General features: G+C 38.1%; 1 protein-coding gene across 9 annotated transcripts in view; it reads left to right on the top strand.

The window, feature by feature from the left end:
• The window catches only part of GIT2 (GIT ArfGAP 2), a 34,976-nt gene that overhangs the window by 2,152 nt on the left and 10,066 nt on the right, over positions 1 to 22,758 (top strand). For 2 of the 9 annotated variants that reach the window (XM_030025084.2, XM_030025091.2), the window contains exons 2-17: positions 2,584 to 2,717; positions 3,270 to 3,382; positions 4,130 to 4,235; positions 4,602 to 4,688; positions 4,834 to 4,964; positions 6,106 to 6,200; positions 7,028 to 7,073; positions 7,575 to 7,580; positions 8,637 to 8,688; positions 10,741 to 10,813; positions 11,146 to 11,243; positions 11,548 to 11,659; positions 12,689 to 12,831; positions 13,626 to 13,775; positions 17,004 to 17,252; positions 18,659 to 18,748. In XM_030025084.2, coding sequence (XP_029880944.1) covers positions 2,584 to 2,717; positions 3,270 to 3,382; positions 4,130 to 4,235; positions 4,602 to 4,688; positions 4,834 to 4,964; positions 6,106 to 6,200; positions 7,028 to 7,073; positions 7,575 to 7,580; positions 8,637 to 8,688; positions 10,741 to 10,813; positions 11,146 to 11,243; positions 11,548 to 11,659; positions 12,689 to 12,831; positions 13,626 to 13,775; positions 17,004 to 17,252; positions 18,659 to 18,748 — 1,685 coding nt within the window. The remainder of the gene's footprint in view (positions 1 to 2,583; positions 2,718 to 3,269; positions 3,383 to 4,129; positions 4,236 to 4,601; positions 4,689 to 4,833; positions 4,965 to 6,105; positions 6,201 to 7,027; positions 7,074 to 7,574; positions 7,581 to 8,636; positions 8,689 to 10,740; positions 10,814 to 11,145; positions 11,244 to 11,547; positions 11,660 to 12,688; positions 12,832 to 13,625; positions 13,776 to 17,003; positions 17,253 to 18,658; positions 18,749 to 22,758) is intronic. The other 7 variants (XM_030025093.2, XM_030025087.2, XM_030025085.2 and 4 more) reach the window with 6 other exon arrangements.

The following is a 22,758-nucleotide window of genomic DNA, read 5'->3' on the forward strand; positions in this document are numbered from 1 at the left end:
AACTCACAGTTCAGGCTTGTGTTCATCACACGCTTCCTGTTTTGAATCACTCTGCCATGTTCCTGAAAACAGATTTGACCTATCTTTCTAGCTTCTCCCCTGTTGTATTTTGGTATCAGCTTAAGCATATTTTGATTGTGTTCGTAATTGGATCTCTTTTAAAAATGATTGAAATAAATTCCAGCACAGACACTTCAATAAATTAAATTTAAACCTGAAATACCAATTTTCCCATAACCTGACAGCTCGCACTCTGTTTCTTCTGACTGTGTAACACTGTGTTCCTTCTCCCTTTCCTATCCCCACCTGTTACTTGGGAAGAAGTACACGGTACTAAGCCAGGTATTAATTGAATTGAGGGGCTACAAATAGTTGTGCAGTTTCATTGAAAAAACTCTTTCAGTTAAACAAGCGTGACTCAGAAAACGGGTTGCAGTGCTCAACTTCTGACTGCTTTTTGATTAGTCCACTTTCCACCAGGCACGCTGTCAAATCCGCTGTGTTCCGTATCATTTAGGCTCCTAAACTGAGGCCTGAGCCACTGTCAGTCCTCTCTCTGGCCTCCCTAACACTCACTAGGAGCAAAGAGCTTTCTCTTTGCCCATTGTGCTGAACTTTTCAGTTCCCTTGCCGAATCCATCTGTTGTCTTTCCTTTTGTTTTTCTTTTATTGTCATTGGTTTTGGATCACACCATCCACATTTCCAAGGGTGCCAGTTTTTGACAGATTCTACGTAAACGTGGACTCTTTCATCAATGTGATTTCTTTTAAGTAGAATGTACAAGCTGAAATTATAAGCAAGGTCTCAGCTTTTTTCTTCAGAAGAATTTTAAACCCCTGTTTCTGCTATGAAATGACCCAATAAACAGTAGCTGACTTTATCATGGCTAAACGGCAATTGTTTGGAGCCAGTTAAATTAGGTATTGAGGTGGATATAAAGAAAAAAAAACTGATGATGACTCTTAGTCAAAACAGAGTGAGGCTCACGGCAGCCTGTAACTAGTGATTGAAACAAGAAACGTAATGGCTTTCAGAAGAATCCTATTAGTTTATGAATGAGTATGTGATAAGGTTGTCTGTAATGAAAAGGGACTAGACTCGTTAATCTGGAAGGCTGCCTCTAGTCTTGGGTCATTAGGTTAGTGCTAATGCGTCTCATTTCATTGTTATTTTTTTCCTACTTAGAGGTGAAAGTTGTTAAAATAATGGAATGATTTAATAAGGAGGTTGCGTGCTTGTTATTAATTTGTTTTTTAAATTAGGTTAGGTTTTTTTTTCTAAAACATATGCTTTAATTTGGCTCTGGGCTGTGATAGTTATCATCTGTGAATAGATGCTCCCATCCCTCATGGCCTGTGGTTCGAACAGGTTTGCCTACATTGCCTTCAGCACACATACATCAACTCTGCTTAAAAACCACAACTGTGATCAGATCTCATGTTTCAGGGATTCACTAAGTTTATTGCATGGGTCAGAGAAGACTTTTTTATGATGCACAATTGCTTAGATGTGTTCTGACAGCATGCAGAAGTTCTCACATCAGATACCAGCCTTGTGTTGTACTCACTTATTTGGCCTCAAACTGATCTCTGGATTTGAAATTAAGAAGAATTTTCCAAAACAAAAGCGAATCTTGAATTCCTTTTTCTTTCTCCTGGGATGTGCTAGATCTGAAGATCTGTCTTGCTACTCAGTTGCCTGTTACTGCAGGGTTCTTGGCACGTTGAGTTTCATGTGTCACTGACAGAAAACTGGAGTTTCTTCTGAAGACTGAGCTAGGAGTGGCAGAGGGACCTCAGTTTAATGTCCTGTTTTGCATATATTCAGTTGCAATCTGATGTAATACTCCTCAGTTTTATACTTTTTGATGTTTGAAGCTACATAATAGCTAGTATATATTATTTACTACTTCACCTTCCATCAGTTGTCTTTCTGGTTTGCTTATAAGATGGTTTTAATTTGGATCTGTTCAGAGTTGAAGTTAATTTGCTTGACAGTTTTTGATTTTACTGAGTGTTTACCTTGACACATACATATCTTGCTTTTTTTTTTTACTCTGACACTCTTGAGTGTTTTTATTATTTAATGTGGAAATTAAAAAAAATTGCACTAATATAGAACTGAAGACTGAGTAGTATGTGAAAAAGCATGATTGCTATTACCACTTTTTATTTATAGACTTTTGAGTTTTTCAGAAGAGAAGGTAGGTACTATTGTTAGAAATATTTCTGTAGGACTCCACTAAATGACAGGTAAGCACTTCAAGAAGGTAATAAATTTAGTGTCCTGTTACACTTGCAAAGAAAGTATTTTCATAGGAAGAACTGCAAACAGTGGGGCTTGCTTCAGAGTTTCCACAGCAGGTCTCCTTGCTGTCCTAGGACTCCTACCTCCCCAGCAAGTGCAAGGGCTGTTATTTCCTCAGCATCCAGAGGCTCAGCAAGGTTGTAACATTCACAAGCTCATACAATGGCTAAGCAGTAAAGCTAAGGTTAGAAGGCAGGGCTCCTCATTTTAGACTCTGTGTTTGAAATACAAGGTCATATTGCCTTCTGTGTTGTAATTAATGTATTCTTTTTCAGATCCATGTTGGGCATCTATAAACAGAGGGATTCTGATCTGTGATGAGTGTTGCAGTGTTCATCGAAGTTTGGGGCGTCATATATCTCAAGTGAGACATCTCAAGCATACACCATGGCCTCCAACACTGCTGCAGGTAGAAAGTAAAACTGTGTCTTCCTTCATTAAAACTAGATAAATTAATTTTTTTAACACTTTTTATGGAATTTAAATCACTAAGTTTTTGTTTGAGAGGGGCTGGTCCTTTTAAGCTTTCTTTTTCTAAGTTAGTCTGCTTTTATTTCTCTTGTTTTGCTATGATGGACCACTAAAATCAGAATTGTCTATGCCTTTTATGCCTTTTTTAATTTGATACCTTTGTTTTGGAAGGTCACCTTCAACTCTTCTTTCAGACTTCTGCAATGCATCTGCTTCAACCTAAATTTTCAGTCTATAGCAAGCCCCTCTTCAGTAGAGCAGCTGTTGGGAAGAGTAGAGAATTTTAAGGGGGTTCTTATTACATTCCACATCATAACCTCCTAGGCATGTGCCTGGTTCTGATACCCCAGTACGTTATGGATGCTGGCACACAGAATATGAATCTCTGTTGGCTTGCTGTCTGGTTGAAAATAATTACAGATATTTGATAGTCTGTGCAGCTAGCAGCAAAATCTCTTTACTGCCTGGTTGTATACATTTTGGATTTCAGATGGTTGAAACACTGTATAATAATGGTGCTAACTCCATATGGGAACATTCGTTGCTGGACCCTGCCTCTGTTATGAGCGGAAGGCGCAAAGCTAGCCCACAGGATAAAGTGCAGTAAGTGGAAAATTACAGAATTTTTTGTTTTTGTAGAAGCGTGATTATTTTATTCAGCAGTAACAGAGACAGCAAGGTGTCTGTGGGAACCTGTGTATATTTTGTTGCCAGAAGAGAACAGGAGTAAAGTAGTCAGTTGTTCACTCACTTTTTACCTTTTTTATTTTTTAAAAAATTTCCAATGATTGATTTTTTTTTTTAATTATTGCAAAAATGGGAATACATTGGTTGAATTCTCTGAACTATGGATTCCTGACCTCTAGCTTTGAGTAGTGAGAACCTTTACTTGTACTTGACTCAAATGACTTTTAATTCTCATGCCACGTGCTTCAGTTAACTGAATGCTGCTAATGAGAATGAGTTTGGTTGATGAATTAAAAATAGAGAGATTTCTGTCATGAATATGGTGCTTCATTTTAAAATGTAAATAAATGCATAGAGTAAGTATAGGTCTTAAATTGGCATAATTAAGTTCAATGTTTACTTCTAAGAAATATACACTACATCCTACAGTCTGCAGATATTTTGATGTTTGTAACAAAAGTATGCTCTGTATAGTTAGGCAGTCTACACTGTGTTGTTTTGTTAATGAAAATATTTTTCCGTGTCTAACTTTGCTACTAGTAGCATGCAAAGTCTAATGCAATCTTCACTTGTGAATTTTCCTTTTTCTAGAGCATCTGTATTATTGTGAAAGCACTAATATTTATTTTCTTTCCCTTCTGTTGCTTGGGTTTCTCTTTACAGTCCCAATAAAGCAGAATTCATTAGAGCTAAATATCAAATGTTAGCATTTGTTCATCGCTTGCCATGCCGTGAAGATGACAGTGTTACTGCCAAAGATCTTAGTAAGGTTAGTATGTTTTTTCTGGCAGCCTGCAGAAACTACAACTTTTGTGTAACAGAATAGTGACATCTGACTGAATTAAATTGGTTGCTTTTGACTTGAGATAACTATTGCTGTTCTTCAGCACTATTACATAAACAAATACAGCTTGACTTCAACTTGAAGCCACTTTTTTTTGGTGATATATATGTGGATACTGGAGATGTGGATGGTTAAGAGGCATCAATTTAGGTTAACCTGGAGAAAAATGTTTACACAAAACAGCTGTAGCAAGAATTCTTGCATACCTGTTTCTGAAAGCATGGCTGAAAAAACAAATGCTGAATCACAGTTATTGCTGCTGTATTAAGTACAATCCCGCTTCTTTTTCAGCAACTCCATTCCAGTGTAAGGACAGGGAATCTGGAGACGTGTTTGCGATTACTCTCCTTAGGAGCTCAAGCCAACTTCTTTCATCCTGTATGAACACTTTTTTCATTATTTTGATATACAATCAATTCTTACAGTTCATAGTATTTATACTGATTTCAGCTGATACACATTATATTTCAATCTTCTACTCAGACCTGTTGATTAAGTAGATGTTTTTCTTAAAAACTTGTAGGAGAAAGGAAACACCCCACTCCATGTTGCTGCTAAGGCAGGACAGACTTTACAAGCAGAATTACTAGCCGTTTATGGTGCTGATCCTGGCACGCAAGATTCCAATGGAAAAACTCCAGTTGACTATGCAAGGTATAAGGCTCTGACATATGTGATGCTCATATATTGACTGATGTTCCTAAATCACATGATGAACCTACTTAGATATGTTTCTGTCCTGAAAATAATTTGACTGTTAAATGCTAGTAGGTACTCCTTCCAGAAAGAGCAAATGCATAAAGAGTATAAATAAGCATTTTCATAATTTCATAGCCTGTATTCTCGTGGATGCTTGAGACAACAGTTGTGATCCCAATGAAACAGGCTGTGCCAATCTAGCAGCTCACAGAAAAGTAATCTGAGGAGGAGAGTTTCTGCAAGCTCAGCAAGCTGAGTAGACTCCAGGAGTGCAGATTAACTAGGGAATGGCTGTAGGAAAGAAAGGGCTGGACTGCACAGATGGGTCAGGGAGCAGGGAGTAGAACCAGGCTTTTTAGTGGCAGTGAACTGTTAGGTGCATCCAGTCGCAGAACTGCACCCTAAGGAAAGCCTACCTTTAGAAGGGCTCTAGGTTTCTGAAGGGCAGACAATATTCATGTCAAGAAAGATTAAACATGAATGTCTCTGCTGATTAGTTGGGCAGTAATGAGGCACTGCAAGATTTGCAGCACAGCATTGAAGATTTTTTTGTGTTTATATGCAAAATTGGACATTACTGATCAACTAGAAGCTGCACATTTGTGTAAATGAAGCATCCTCATTGCTCTGATTCCTTTTGAATTGAGGCCATGAATGGAATCTGACGACTGTGTAAGTTCACTTGGTTGCAGAAGACAATATGCCAGAATATTTCCATTTCTCAATGTTAGTAGTCAAATGTGAAGTTGGGTGAGTTTGCTGCATGACCTCATGAACCATCTAGAAAATTGTAAATAATGTATTCAAAATAGCCTATATAACCTGTTTGTTTTTTCTACAGCAAAGCAGTAGGCAAAGGTTTTCAGAGTTTTGACTGACTCATTTGGGAAGTTCGTAAAAGTTTATCTAGGTTTTTTTTTGCCCACTGGAACATACTGTTGAAAATCCTGCTGTTAGTCTGTGCTGTGTTGATACACTCAAACATGTGTGTTGTTGAAGAGTGGCTAAACTAAAGCTGTTTCTCTGACCATTTTTTAATTTTTTCTATGTCTCGAAATGAGTAACTAATTTAACTTTGTGTGTGTGTGTAAACCAGGCAAGGTGGGCATCATGAGCTGGCAGAGCGCCTGGTGGAAATTCAGTATGAACTGACAGACAGGTTAGCTTTCTATCTCTGTGGCAGGAAACCAGGTAAGTAGAAAAAACTACGCTCCAAGATCTTTCAGTATTAATTATAGGACAGTTCAAACTATGGTATATAATGTTAGTGTCAGTGTTACTACACTTTTTATATGCTTTTCAAATATTCTAACATTACATGAATTTATACAGGAAGAACTGAAGAAAGTATGAATGTAAGATTAGTGATAATGCATTTAAAATTCAGATAAAACTGCAGGATTTTAAGTATACCTAAATTAAAAATTAAGTTCCTTTCTGTTTTTCCACAAATATGTTCTGCAAATGGAATACCCCTGAAAGTGTGGAGAAACCTATGTATAAGATCAGATGAGTACTGTTTAACTTCAAGGAATGAATTGCAGGGAAAATACAGATTTTGTGAATGTTGAATAGTCTCCAGGAGATATTGTAGAAACTCAGTCTGAGTAGTTTCTTCTCATTGAAATGCAAAAGCAGGGGAGTATTCAATTAAGCGGGTACCTTTTGAACACAAGCACACTTAAAAGTTTTTAGCCATTAGGTACCATAAAGTCACCTATATTAGAACTTTTTTTTTAATGGAATTTTAATACAGTTGATAAGCCTTAATTGGAATCTTTGATAACACCAGGAAATTGTGGTAGGAACCTTCTTTGAAGACTTGCTAGATTCCTGTAATTGGAAATTGAGTAATTACATGCAAGATAAATGATTCTATGTTTGCCTGTTGCATATATTCTTGGGTTTCTCATTACTCTGTCTTTTAGTAACGCTGAATACAAGCTGTATATCCTGACAACATTGAAAACTGTATTCTAGTAACAACGTATTAAAGTGCAATTTGTTTTCAACTCTAGAGCATAAAAATGGACAGCACTTTGTTATACCTCAGATGGCAGACAGGTAAGTTGCTGATTCCACGGCATGTCTGAAAACATCAAAATAAAAAAACCTAATAACTAAGTTTCCTTTCCTTTCTGAAACAACTTTTAAGCTTGTTGTTGTTCTAACTTTTTAGTGTGTGCCTTTATCAATCTTGCAAGCTTTTTTTCCCTAGAAAGAATATTGTCATTTAAGCAGTATCAGAAAATTATAGAACTTTACTGTATTTGTTAAAATGCAGGGGGAAGGTGAGACAACTGTATTAAGGGAACGCACATGGGGATTCCTGGGAAACAGATTTTTGTAAATAATGTAAGGAACAGTTGAGTTAGTTTCCTGGCACAGCATTTTGAAACTAATACTTGCAAGAAAGCTGCATTTTTCTCTGAAAATATTTGTACTTTTGATCATCTGAGTGCTTTTAACTTTTGGCTACGGTCAATTAAATCATATTTGTATAAAACATCAAGTATTAATCATAAGTCCCTATTTTTCTTTTATTGCTATGCAATTGGAAATAAGACGGCTGTAAGTAAACTACTGTTCAACTTATTGCTTGCAAAATTTCTATGAAAACCTGTAATAAAATAATTATAGAAACTATGTAATAGTTGGTAAAATACTTAGTGTTAACATCTGTAATTTTTTTAGATATGCTGTGTTTAGCTATTGGATAAAGTACTGTGTATTTTCAGTGCAAAATATTTTGCAGAGCACAGTAAGTACCATTTGCCTCATTACACAGAGAAGGAAGTTGACATGCAGAGAAAATTACTTGTTCAAAGATGCTGCTCAGATTGCAGAGCCTGCAGTACAACCTGACTGTCCTGCCTCTGCCTGATGTCCTCTGATGGTCTTTTTTTTTTTTTCCCCCCTTGTCTAGGTGACTGCTTACACAAACTCTCTGTGATGTCAGTTAATCATACAGCAGTTTTATTTGAGCCTTTCCATCCTTTTAGGTCAGAGGAGTCTTCTCTTGGGTGATACAAATACGGACTCAAAATTTGTCAGCTTCCTGATCTGTGGCTTTTAGAATAAATTCTGTTGAACTGCACAATTTTCATCTTGTGCCTCATGTTGAAAGCTGGAAACTAGTGGAAGAGATTTACTAATCAGTACAGAATAATTTTAAGCAAGGCCCTATTGATGTAGCCATTTGCCAGCCTGATGGTCACCTACCTCCTGCACAGTCCAGTGGAACAAATCCTGTGTGTTTTATGTGGACTTGAGTTTTGGTCAGAATGATCATATTGTTTTGATTCTTTACAGAAAGCATTTTGTTGCACTACAACTTGACTGCTTCTTTGAGCTATGCAAATGTGGGTATTCACATTCCAAAGGATTTTTGGGATTCTTTTGTTTTAAATGTAAGATTGTTGTTCAGAAAAGCTTGGCAATATACTAATTGGTGTATTAGTAATATTAGTAAGATCAATGTGTTAAAAACTGTATTAAAAATACTAAAAGATCAAGGACTTTCAAGTAAAAGTGACATTTTAATAATTGAATTATCGAAACATAGAATTTGTGTTTAAACAAGCTATTAAATGCTGTAGATGTAATGATCACTTTTTGTTTCCATAGCAGTCTAGATTTATCAGAACTTGCAAAAGCAGCTAAGAAGAAGCTTCAGTCTGTAAGTAAAACTTCTTTGTCTAGACGTGGCAAACTCTGCATTTCATCTTTCAAGCTCGTTTCAGCTGCTATTAATTCCTGCATAAATAAATGTCAACTCTGTAGCAAGTTAAAAGTCTGGAGAAGAACATGAAAATAGGCAGAAATGGAGGAGCAGAGATGATGACAAATCCATTATGGAGATGTTGGTCTTGTTTGGAGTAGTATCTCTAGGTCTGTCTCCCCAGTTCAGAACCTTAAATTTTGTTGTTTGTCTTGCTCTCATGTATTTTGTATAAATCTCTATGTTAAATGTTACTTTGCCTTTAACTTTCTGCAAAGCCAGAATAGTCCATTACTGGCCACTAATTAGTTGATAGTAATGCCAGCTCACTTAAAGTGTTGGTAACCAAATCATTGTACAAGTTAGAGTGGGGTTATGTTTTCCCTCTACTTAAAGCTTTTGGCTGAAGCAAATTGTATCAAAGGATAAAAATCTTGCAGTTGGGGGAGGAACAATCCTGGTGATACTCTTCTGTTCAACAGTGTCCATTTTTCTCTAAAGGTAATGCTAGTGGTCATGAAAATTCCAGCTAAGCAAGCCAGGCTGTGTAGAACTGGTATTCAGATAGCAATCAATACAAACCAAATATGAATCCTACTTTAGAATTGGCTTTCTGCTGTTAACATGCTGTTAGTGGCTACTTTAAGTGCATCGCTAGCTAGAAGTAGATGGATTCCTGCATTGTATTTTTGCAAGTTATGGTGGGTTGACCCTGGCCAGCAGCCCAGCACCAACACAGTCCACCCCAGCATGACTGGGGAGAGCATAGGAAGAGCAAAAGCGAGAAAACTCATAGGTTGAGATAAAGGCAGTTTAATAGGTGAAGAGAAGAAAAACAAGTGAAGCAAATGAAATCACTCAGCACCTCCCACAGGCAGACTACTACAGACTGCCAAGCTAGTCTCTGAAAAGCCATCTTGGAAGCCAAAAAACAAACTATCTCTTCCTCTACCCCAGATTTTATTGCTGAGCATGCCATGGTATGGTATGGAATATCCCTATGGCGGATTCACGTTAGCTGTCCTGGCTGGGTCTCCTCCCAGCTTCATGCCTACCCTGACTGAGCCTACTTGCTGCTGGGTGGTGGGGTGGGCAGAGTGGGGGGAAAAAAGAGAATGCCTTGATGTTGTGCAAGCACTGTTCAGCGGCACCCAAAACTAGGTAGTGTTATCTACACTGCTTTAGCCACAAATTCAAAACACAGCAAGCATCATGCGGGCTACTATGAAGAAAGTTAATTCCACCCCAGCCACACCCAGTACACAAGTAAACATACTGGCTTTATCTGGGTTCAAGAATGATGGCACTTGCTCTTTGGTTAAGAATAGGACTCAAACTCTGGAAAAAGCAGGGCTGGTTTTCCTGCTAATCACCCTAGAAACTGTTAGGTTTTTCACCCTTTTTAGTACAGCTTGTACTAGAGAAGGAAGATGAGCCATCTATTCAGGCTTGCTTACACAGTCAGTTAGTTATCAAGTCTACCCATTACTAATGTTAATGCACTGTACTTCAGTAAGTGAAATATCCACAAAGCCCTGTGACATCTTAATTGTATGTCTGATCATCTGACAGCTCACTTCTTTATAATGCAAGTATCTCTCTTGAACCATCCACTGTAGCAGCAGAGTTTGAAACATGCAAACGTTTTCTTAGTCTTCACTGTTCAGTTAAGCCCAAATCTATAGTGGCATTCGGATACCTAATTCTCAGAGTAGGTCTGCTTCACCCCAAATACACGAGGTGTTTTTGATCAGATAGGAGAGGAGAAAAATCCATTAACCAGTAAAGGAAAAGTGTAGAACAGTATTTTTGTCTCTGTATCTAGCAATCAGGCAGTCGTATATATCTGCTTAATGGATTACTTTACTATGCAGGCTGAGGAACAAGCAACTGTATAGGCTGAAGAGCAGCCAAGCGAGAGTAGAGTTGTGCTCTTACATTTTCTATGTTATAGAGGTCTTATTAGGTTTCATTTCTTTTCAAGCTGTAATTATTCTCTTCTACCCTTAGCTAAGCAACCACTTATTTGAAGAACTTGCCATGGATGTGTATGATGAAGTTGACAGGAGGGAAACAGATGCAGGTGAATGAGGCTTTCTGAAATATGTATAAAATAAATTTGAATTGTTACATTATGTACAAGATACTACTGCAAGCATATGTTCTGTTTGAATTACTTTTGTATTCCGTAACTGCTGATAATAGTAGTTTCTTTATCTTGCATTGTCTGAAGGTGATGTTAGTTGAAAAAAAATTGTGTTTTTATGAAGTAGAGAACCCTCTAGGGAAAAAAGCCTTCCTTTGAATTGATTGTGTATGTGTTTTATTCTTTGATGAGGAACACTGTCAAATAGTACAGGAAGGTTATTCCCTCTTTTTTTTTTTCTTCTTTTTTTTTTTTTCTTCCCTGAGCAGTCTGGCTTGCTACTCAGAATCATAGTACTCTTGTGACAGAGACCACAGTGGTCCCTTTTCTTCCCGTAAATCCTGAATATTCCTCAACCAGGAATCAGGTATGCAATCTTCTTAATACTGTAAAACTATTTTTATTTAATAGGCCAGGTATTCTAAGTAATACTGTTTTACTGTACTTCATTACTGTAGAAGAGTTGCATCTACTTGTAAAGAGGTTAAAATAGCTTCACATTTCCCCTGCCCTGGAGCGTGCAGCTTGATAACTTAAATCACACTTTTTGCAATAAATGTAATTGAACAAGCAACTCACTGCAAGTGCTATAGTCTTAGTTTTACCTGGGAACTCTGCTGTTCGTCTAATATACGATATACTTTTTTTTTCTGCGTTATTCTGTAATTTAGGGAAGACAGAAACTGGCTCGATTTAATGCCCATGAATTTGCTACGCTAGTTATAGATATTTTAAGTGATGCCAAAAGAAGACAACAGGGGAATCCTCTCACTGGTTCAAAAGGTGAGTATACTTTTGGTTGTCAACTCTTCTGTATGCAGTTCTTCAGTAGTTTAATTGATACCATAGCCTCATTCAGAAGTACTATATGAATGAAGAAAGAGATTTATACTCTTTTTATAAATGAAAAGTACAAATCATGTGGATAGCAGGCCATTGACAACATGCATTAGGCCACCAAAATAATGCCCAAATACAGGAGATTTGTCTGTTAAGGTTGGTATTTGTAATACAATTAAATCAAGTGGAATTTGTGCAATTCAGGAACATCTTTTTATGTTGGGTGTGACTTTTATGATAACTTGGTAAATTTTCCAGAATGCTCCTGTACAGTTTTAGAGCGGTACTTCTTTTGATAGGCAGCTAGGATAATGTCAGTGTTTTAGATGCTGGCTGTCCTGGCTGCTGTATACATGCAGGACTTTGCTGTAATTTAGATGCTCTTGAGCTTATTGCTAATTCACCTAAAAATGTTTACTTTCTGTATTTACTGAGTATGATAGATACCAAAGAATACAAATACCTATGCCAACAACTAGACAGAGCCATAGTTCCAGCCTTGATGGTATGGAACAAGATTTGAACACTAGTTTTCCCTCTGGAGAGAAAATACAAAAAATCTATTCTAACTTTTAATTTTTCCTCTATATTTTTCATTTGAATGTTGACATCCATTTGTCCAGTGTAGTCTATTGGGGTTTTTTTTTCCCCTTATGTAAATTTTAGTAAGTTGTTAAAGCATGTTTCTCACCACTTGTTTTAACTTGCCTAAACACTTAGAAGAAATTAAAAGACAAAACCATAAAACTTTGACGTTTTGGACAGTAATAATCCATACCTATTAGGTGGATCTAAATTAATTTTTTTGAACTGGGCTTGTCAAATGGTACTTTATTATGGCATCTCTTGTATTGTCTCTCTGGATGGAAATATTTTCTGATTTATTTATTTTTTAAATTACTTTAAATTATGCACTTCTCTTTCTTCTCCAAATTGACTAGTATGTTTTTAAATGGTGTATGTTGATCGCAGAAAATGTGGAGCTGATACTCAAATCAATCAGCAATCAACATAGTAGTGAAAGTCAGGATAATGACCAGCCTGATTATGACAGCGTTGCTTCAGATGAAGACACAGATCTGGAAACAAATGCAGCTAAATCAAACAGACAGAAGGTAGGTTTGCAATATTTACACACACACCAAATTTTATTCATATAGGTAATCTGCAGTCAGTCTTGCCCCTTGTGAGGGGATTTAACATGCGTAAACAATCAGAAAATGAATATTCTAATTAATTTTCAAATTCATTTCAGAATCATCTCTCAGTCTATGAACTTTAACAAAATTACGTGTTCTGATTTCAGGAATTTTCATTGTAAATAAAATGCTCCTCTAGAAAAGTAATGTGTGCCACTGTGCATGTCTGGAGTGAAGATATAGATCTAATTGCATGGATGAAATAATTGGATCTACCAAAACACTCTTAATCAGTGATTCCATGGTATTTCACAAACTGCTTCCTACTGAAGAAATATTTACAGGAGACCAATAGTGATTAGAGTGTTTTAAACCGTTCCTGAAAATAATGCAGCATGGTGAAAGAGGGGCAGTAAACCTAGTACTTCTAGTTGAATCTTCCCTGGTAATATGCACACTGGATATGTAGTAATCTCTTTTATGACTTTCCAGTTCCTTATTGCATATTTTAAAAAAATCCTTGTGAAACAGTGTCACTGAAATGCTGAGACAAATGTTTTTGTGCATAGAGGAGCTAAGAGTTGATTGACATCAAATTTCTTGTATATTACACTAAAATTATTTTAATGGATCTTATTAATTTGAACTTAATTTGAACCATGATTCCTTTAAAGTAAGTACATTGAAAAGCTGTTGAAATCTCATTGTCTTGTTTTCTTTTGGTAATCTGTTTCTCAATGGTCTAAGTATTGTTCTCTTACTGGTTATAGAGCCTGGATTCAGACTTATCAGATGGACCAGTGACAGCCCAAGAATACATGCAAGTTAAAAATGCACTGGTGGCTTCGGAGGTAAAGATTCAGCAGTTAATGAAAGTGAACATCAACTTGAGTGATGAGCTGAGAATCATGCAGAAAAAGGTAACAGGCACAATAGTGTAACCCCTTCATCTCTTGCTGTATTTTAAGTTGACCAGAATAAAACTGCTGAAACTGAAGATGCAATAACCCAATATTAGGATAGTGAGAATACTTATTTTAAAATGGAGTTGCCTTGGCATCGGATATGAGATTATAAATGTATGTTTGCAGCACATGCTTTGAATGTTTTTTTTTTTTTGTGGAGATTATGATCTGCTTAGTTCACCTGGACATAAGTTTTCCAAGTGACAAGACAGTTGTTACAAGTCTTGTATGTTTTTGCTGTCTTGCTTCAAGATAAGCAGTTTTCAACAATGAGGAAGTAAGTGCTAGCACACACCTTATGTGTGTGTACATATCTATATAATGAAATTGCACTTTTCTGGTAAATATGCTGGGGTTTTTTCCATTAATAAGCCTAGCTGGAATGAAGGGAAATTAAAATCCCAATCCAGTTTGGCAGTAGAAAATAATCTGAAATGTGGCAATACCATATAAAGTTCTCGTATACCAGGAGGCCAAGATTTATTTGTTTGCTTGCGTTTGAATCTGTGGGAAATAGCACATAAAGGATATAGTGGTAAACTCGATTACTGCTTTAAACCTTCAATGTGGGTTTTGTCTAGACAAGGATAAGGTAGAGGTATCTCATTTACAATGTGAGTTACTATGTATAGGTAGTCTTATGCAAACAGAAAACTGAACATTTTTTGCTAAAATCCTGAATTTAAAGCTCCTAAAACCCAGTTTGGAAGTCAGGCCTTCTAATCTTATATAAACAAATCAACAATTTGTTGAATGCTTTGCTAGTGTTCTGGTAAATTGAGATTTTTGCAGGGTAGAGAATTTATATCTGTATTGAGTTCACTATCCTGTGTGTCACACTAGCCTAGAAAAGGCTGGCTGCTTCCTCAAATTAATTCTTTGCCTAGTGTTAAAAATCCTCTTTTCCAAATAATTACAATACTGCAAGACTTACAGTATGTGCTGCAGAAGTGCTCTCTCCCTGTAGAGAAAGGTGTTCAAGCTGTGCTTCTGCAGAGGTGAACCTGTGCTGAGAGATTTTCCCTCTTGTTTTGGGGCAAAGAGGCTGATGCTTTGGAGAGTGGTGGGAATTGTTGAGCTAGCATCTGAAGCCTAGCTAATTCAGTGGATTCAAATACCTTTGTGTGTTAAGTGCCATCCTTCTGTTACAACTGTGTTCAGCCTTTCAAATCTGTTGGAATGGTGAATACTGAGAGGAACCTAAGAGATCTCAGGGTGTTTCTGTGGTCTTTTAGCAGCTTGTACTGGTTAAGCACTTCTCTGCATCAATTGAATTAACTTTTCACTTACACTGAGTTTCTTTAACTAGATGAAGTCTATTTAGGGTAAAAAAAAAAAATCTTTAGGGCATAGGAATTAATGAGACTTTAGTATATTTATGTGGTGTAGCAGAAGAGAGATCATTGCTGTGCTGCAGTTGAACTTGTTTTGAAAGACGGCATAGCCAGGGCTCACTCACCTTGGAGATCAGTTGCACTAATTTTATGTCTGATGATGTATATAGCTATGGGGCTTCTTTAACTTCATGTTTAATGGCTTTGGATTGGTGAAGAATCGATAGAGCTGTGCGCCAGTGCAGAATGCAGCATGGGAGGAAGGGATAACAGCTGTCTTGGCTCTAAGCTACTGGGAACTTCACTACAATATGGGAATTCTCTGCTGGGTTATTTGTGGCATGACACCAATATATTTGTACTACTTCAGCAATTCCAATGCAGTAGATGTCATTCAGGAGTTTCTTTTTTGTTGTTGTTTTTTGTTTTCTAAGCAAGGGCTTAGAAGGTCATAAACTAAAAAAATCTATCCACTTTATATATCACCTTATTAGCCAACTGTGTATCTAATCTTTTGCATGGCAATTACTAAGCAAAAGAAGCTAATTAAAAGAGGCAAAGCTGTACTTGATGAATGCTACTTCAGAGTAGATTCTTCCTAAACAAAAGTGAAAATAGTTCTGTTACTTTAATGGGCATTCCAATGGAAAAAGTTATTTTTTTTTATGCCTGTGGATTTTTTTTTAGGTGCTTATAGGTGGTTAGGAGTTTGGCCTGAATTTACATTAGCTGTTGGCTAAAACTGCACCAAAAGCACATTTATACAATGTGGAAGAAGTTTGGAAGAAGGAGGCTATAAAGTTGACATATTTAATTGCCTCTAATGTCAAACTTTTAAGGGGGCAGCTTGGCTCCTGGGTGATCCTCAAATCTTAAGACTTGATGCATCTTACTACAGAGCACACAGAAAGTGGGGAGAAAAGGCATGAGTTACCTTGGTAGAAGTCTGCATGTTCGATTTAGGGTTCTGGGAAGTGCTCCAGGCAAAATAGGATTTTTTTGATAGAGAGAGAATGCTCTTGAAGGTTCATATGATGCAAAGTAAATGCAAGTAGTAAATATGCAATTTCCTGTTTAAAAGGCCATCAGCTGTTTGAAATACTATACTCGATTATCGTTAGAGAATTGCTGATGCTGACTTTTTCTACATCTTTTCTTTATGATGTGTTAATATAGCAAACTTACTCTGAGTAACTCCACAAAAAAAAATCAGAATTGTTGCATTTTTACTATCTATCAAATACATAATAATAAAAAGCTTTAAAATTATTTCTTGTTGGCTTCTTCAGAAAGCAGTAGCTGATACTTAATTTTCATAAGCTAAACTCTCTTCTTGCTTTGCAGAGCAAGCTTTAGTTTTCTTTGCGCTGCCTCTGGTGTCTGTGCTGTAGTGCTGGCATCTTCAGATTTCATGGGCCTTATGTTAAAGTCCTCTTTTAAGTTCTTGTATTGACTGCTGAAATGGATCACTTTGCTTGAAAAACTGTTTTGTTGGCAGTCCTTCCCCCCACAACCTCATTATATTACACGATTCGTGTGCCAGTACAGCCAGTCTGGAAGAAATGGATTGTGTGTTTTTTAACTACAACAGGCAATTTTAAGATCTAATTCAGTTTGCATCTGAGCAAAAAGTGCTGGAAATCAGCACATATATATTTCCAGATCTGGAACATAGATGCTTCTATGCTTATACTAAGCAAGTCAAGTAGATTTTGGAAAAAGAAATCAAACCCTAGCTACTAGTAACTGGATTTACTAGTAGAGCTGACAAGCGTATATTGTATAGTCAGTTTGCTTTTGACGCTTGCTATTAGAAAAACAAAGTCCCACTGCTAAACATTTCTTTCAGCTTCAAACGCTACAGAGTGAAAATACCAACCTCAGAAGACAGGCTACAACCAATATATATCAGGTCCAAACTGGTTCTGAATACACAGACCCTGCCAACAATTCTTCTTTAAAGCGGCGACCATCTGCACGGGGTAGCAGACCCATGTCCATGTATGAGACTGGATCAGGTCAGAAACCCTACCTCCCCATGGGAGAGGTCACATACCCAGAAGAAAGCATAACGAGACTGCAGCCTTTCCCTCCACATGTAAGTAGAACTGCTGATGCTTCTGCATTTCTTCTTATGTTCAGCTTTTCTGTCTATTCCAACTATGCTCATTTACCAAAGCTGCTCAACTGTCAGCTTCAGAGTGAATTTGAACTGTAAGAATTGTTAATGTTTGCTGTATTAACATGTCTGCAGGAGCTCGATGTTTTGAAAAGTAAAAGCTATAACAATTGTGGAATATGTAAACGGAGTTTTTGGCTTCTGCTCAGCTGTTTCTTTTAATCACAGTATATATGCCAAATATCAGTGTGTGGCTGTTTGAAAACCAGGAGGGGGGGTGGCAATAGTATTCCAAGAAGGTAGGTAAAGTTCATGGATTTCTTTCTTGAGATACACAGGCATGTGCTAATTTGTGGAACTTCAGAACCACCTTTCAAAGATAAAATAAACTTGAAGCTAAATTTTCACTAGGCCACCAATTTCTTATTCTGAGTTTGGAACTGGAGGCTGAAGATGGTTTAGATCTGTTAGTTGAACAAATTCTTCTGGTTTAGTATATTCCTGTATGATGTGCTAATAGTGGAGAGGGAGTTCTGTATTAAGCCACAAGAATTTTGCACTGATGTGTTCACACTTCAGATAAGTGACCCAACACACACTAGTGCTTATTAAAGTTAATTTTTACTGCATCTTTTTAAGATTGCCCTGTGGGCAGGAATACAGGATGGTATTTTTTTAGGCACGTATTTAACACTTGTGGATTTGTTTCAATATGTTTCCCTGTTGGTGGCACTATCTTGTATTTCCTTCCAGATAAACAATTAAGCCTTTTAAAATATATTTGGGAGTTAATGGGTTCTTTTGCCTGGCATGAGGGAGGGCAAATGTTCCATGCACATTCCGAAGAAGACAGTTGAGTGCACCAGGGAATCAGCAGAGAAATTTGTATGCTGGGTTTTTCCCTGCCTTCAATTAAATTAATAAGAACTTTAAACTATGAAATCTGGATCATTTTAAATTATATTGGCATGTTGATATAAAGGCAGTTCTGGCAGCAAGAAATGTCAGAATTCTTCTGTATGTGGCAATGTTTGCAAACTATGACAGTGCTTTGTATAGGTCCTTTGGTCACTTGGTTTGAAATTTGGATAGAAGTAGCGGTTCTGAAGCATTGATTCGTTACATGGAGTTAGTTATGTGGTATTGTGGTGAATGTATTTTATTCTCTATGGAATTTAGCACCTCTGGAATATCAATATTAGAATTAACATGAAGTCAATTGTATTTTGAAAGAATTAAGTCCACTCAGGCTTAGCCAAATTCTCAAAATCATTCTTGCTTTATGTCATCTCCATGGTTTTAAGAATGTTCCTTTATTTCAGTTAAGAATTTATTTGTGTTTTGTTTTTGGTTTTCCCGAGTGTTTTTCTCTTTCCCATTTTTAGATCGGGAGGAGTGCGTTTGTGACCTCCTCTTCATCTCTACCTTCCTTCCCCTCCACGCTTTCCTGGTCAAGGGATGAAAGCACACGAAGGGTTAAGTACCTTCCCAATTGGTCTTTTACCTGGAGGAGGTGGCAGTCTCCCTAGAAGCCATTATGCCTCTGTCTTCTCCGCGTTTATGCTGACTAGCCTTCATGCTTGCATGAAGCAGTATTTCATCACTTTCCGTTTCTTCTGCCACATGCTGTGGATACTTGCCTCTCTCTAACTTCACAACGGCTAAAATCTTTAGCATTTAACACCATGCACAGTTACTCCAGATCACTTGTTCGACTGCGTAACACTGAAAACAGCCAGAAGACAGGTTGGTTGCTGTTTGGAAAGTAATTTGGCAGGCACTCACTGTTATTTCATAAGCCAATATATAACTCTTCCTACTGACTAAGATGCATTGCATGAGGCATTTGAAGCTCACTGGGTCCTAGCTTTAAAGCCTGCTTTCTTTGAGGGCTGTCAGTTTGCACCAAACCAAATTGGTACTGATTGACTGTTTATCTTACAGATGTTCATTAGTTTGTTTGAAGTGAGTTCTTTAAGCATCCAAACAGATGGCCATTCATATTGCCCACCGATACATTTAGTATCAGCTAGCCTGCCTTCTGCTGACCTTGATAGGTGAAAGACTGAATGGGCATGGGAATTTTTTTTTAGCAAGACTCCTTTCAGGGCAAGATTAAAGACACTGAGAGTGTATAAAGGAAGCTTATATTGGTGTTCCATCAGTATCTACAAAGCTTTGTTCTTAGGGTTGTTAGCTACAGTACTGACTCTAGGCGAAAAAATTGCAACGTTACCAAGAAACGTTAAATGCATTCTATAAGCTTATGTTATTCCAAAGACACTGTCTTTGCTGTGGCCTGATAGGTGAGCTATTAGCTATTTGAAGAAGCCTTGTCCAGCTTCTTAAACTTTTTTTAAACACTGTTCTCTTTTTGTAGTGGGTCACCTTAAATTTAGTCTTATTCAAATTCACCTGCTAGAAGTGAGCAAAAAAATGCCACCTTGCAAAAGGACACATTTAGCAAGGCAAACAGTTTGATAGACTAGTCTGTGACAGCTTCTTTTTAGACTGTGTTTTATTTAGGATCCTTGAACTAATGGCAAGTTACATGTTCAAAAAAAGGGAAAAGCACGTTGCATTTGCAGCTCTAGAATAACATCCATTTTTGGCTGTGAAGGGGCTGTGACTGAGGTAATGGACCCTGAGCAGGTACATCTTAATGTGTCACAGACTAATGAATGCTGAAGATGAACACCCATAGCTTTTGTGCTGCTGTTTGGCCAGCCTGAGCTACCAGCTTGCACTGCCTGCAGAAAGTACCCTCCATCATCAGAATGAGTTGATTACATTTTGAGGTCTCACTCTGACTAAACCTCTTTAACTTTGAGGCAGATATTGATACAAGGTCCTTTGGACTGTTTTTAGATGTCTGTGTCTCATTTCGTAGGAAATAATGAGTAGCTTATACCCATTTTGTTGTATCACATATTCAAGACTTCGGCTTTGCTTATTTCTGTGTTAGAACAAGGCTTTCTGAGAGTAAACTTGGGAGAGAAGTATTTCTTTGTAAGACTTAACTGATTTTGAAAGGATCTTTCAAGAAAAGTTCTCTGTTCTTGCACTGCTATTTCTGTGTGGTTAATATAATGAAATCAGTACTGTCTCATTCCGTTTCTTGGGCAAGCATTGCAGTGTCTCTAATCAAATTTTACTATATAATACTAAATTTTTCAAAAAAGACAAGTTTGTGGGTTTAGATGTTGACTGGTCATACTCTGGCCTCTTCCTGCTGGGATACAGAATCTGCTTTTTAAATTCTTGTGTCCCCATTTTATTTTGACTGTACAGTGTTTGGACACATCAGTCAGGAAAATAGTAGATTTGCAAGTAGGGCTAGATGATAAAACTTAGGAGGAAATATCCTGCTTGGTCAAGTGTGAATCTAGGTTTGGCTGCAGCTGATATCAGTACTGTGTAATACTAGAAACTTGCAGAGGTTTTGTTTGTTAGTTTTTGTTGTACACTTATTCCATTACTATACTGTATTACTGATTCCATAATATCCTATTCTTGTGATTCATTGTTGTCTGTTTGTATTTCTGACCATAGTGTAGAGCTTTGCCACTAATCGTACTGTTCTCCTTTGTACATCTGGGAGAGGGGAAGGGTCAGACCCTACATATAGTAGTTTCGTATCTTCAAAATATGTGTCACTTTTAGAATTGATCTTTACTAGCTATCCTGAGAAGTGAGCTTTCAAAAACTGCTTGTTTTTTCCTTCTGTGCAGAGTAACTTTAAAGTGGATGGAAAGTGTTCCTACTCCAGGTGCTTCAGAGTTAAGAATTGTTGGTTTTAACATTAGATGAGTGCTTAACAAACGTCCTGGATCTTAAGCAATGAAAACCAGTTCCTAGTCACATTTTTGGTTTGTCCTCGAGGTAGAAATATTATTTCCTAAGTGTATGGATCCGGGATGCAAATTGAAGGTGTCCCTTACAGTCTTAACACCTGAGATTCCTTCATCTTGACTTAAGAGCTTCTGTAAAGCTTGAAGGCTGGTTCTTCAGCAGGGATTGCAAAGGACCCTATTACATGAGCAGGGTCTGTGACTAAGGCAGGAGCTGATGCAGAGGCTGATATGTATGTAGAGTGACACTGATGTGGCATACTTGCAAATGGATGAGCTGTAGTAGGCACTTCTGATGGATGAGTTTTGCAATTTTTAAGACTGGAGTAGGTGGACGTGTGGTGATCCTGGGGCCTGGCTGAGGATGGGAGTGTGCCTCAGGGACTTCAAACTGCAAATTAATGTGAACTGCAGAGATCAGCCTGACAGTAGGTATATTCATAGCATAACCCTCCAGGATGTTGTATTGTCTGGGCATAAAATATCCAAGAAGGCTAAACTAGGTCAGAGAAGGGAGCCTAGCTCTCTATCTGAAAGTCTGATTTGAAACTCTTGCTGTATGTTAGGATCTGCAGAGAGAGCACTCTTGAGCTGTCATAGTGTAAGTATGCTTATTTGTGTTGGCAGCCTTCTGAGAGAGTAAAAAAACCATAAGTTGAAAAGGAGTTTAGGGAAGAAAAAAAAAATGGAGCATCATCCTTGCCCATGGATTGGATGCTTTACTGGGAGTTGCAGAGCTGGTCTGTATAGGGTTAGGAGGTGGTGAGCATTCTGCCACTGCACCTGGGAAGAAGCGCATGTGTTCAGAGGCAGTGAATGGGCGGCACTCCGGTTCCCGGTGTGGACACAGTCACTGTGTATCTCCCAAGGGAATGCCACATGAAGGGGAAAGGGGAAAATACTGGGCCTCTGGGCCTCTACCCTCTGGAGCAGCACTCAGCAGCTGGGCCTCCCACGCTTGGTTCAGCCTCCAACTCTGTCTTTGGCCTTCTCTTTGTCATGGTCATCCCACTCTAGGTTTGACCTCACCTTCCTCGTGTACCTCCCAGTCTAGGTTTGGCCTCCTACTCTGTGGCAGACCTCCATTCTGAGGTCAGAGTCTCAGGCTCAGTTCAGCCCCCACTCCACTGTGTGCCTCCTGCTCTCGGTTTGGCCTCCCACTCAGCTGCAGGCCTTCGCTCTGGGTTCGGCCTCTGCTGTAGATTTGGCCTCCAAGCTCATTTTGGTATCCCGCTCTTCATTCAGCCTTCACCCTGGGTTCAGCTTCTCAGTTGGATCAGCCTCCTGCTTGGCAATGGGCCTGCAACGCTTGGTCCAGCCTCCGCTTCCTTGTGTACCTCCTGCCCTCATTTTGGCTTCCACTTTGGAATTGGCATCCCACCCTCCTTTTGACACCCGTTACTCAGCGGCTCTCTACTCCTGATGGTTAGGCCTCTCCCCCTTGTTTCATCCTATGCACTCCTATGGGCCACAACTCTCACTTATTTGGCCTCCCAACCTTGTATTGGTCTCAAGTGTTCAGTGGGACTCAACTCTCCCTGTTTTGTCCTCCCACCCCACTTTCAGCCTCCAATTTGCAATGGGCTTTGACTCTCCCCGTTTCGGCCTCCCGCCCCCGTTTCAGCCTCCAGTCA

The sequence above is a fragment of the Aquila chrysaetos genome, chromosome 9, assembly GCF_900496995.4.
Source record: "Aquila chrysaetos chrysaetos chromosome 9, bAquChr1.4, whole genome shotgun sequence".
Lineage (NCBI taxonomy): Eukaryota > Metazoa > Chordata > Aves > Accipitriformes > Accipitridae > Aquila > Aquila chrysaetos.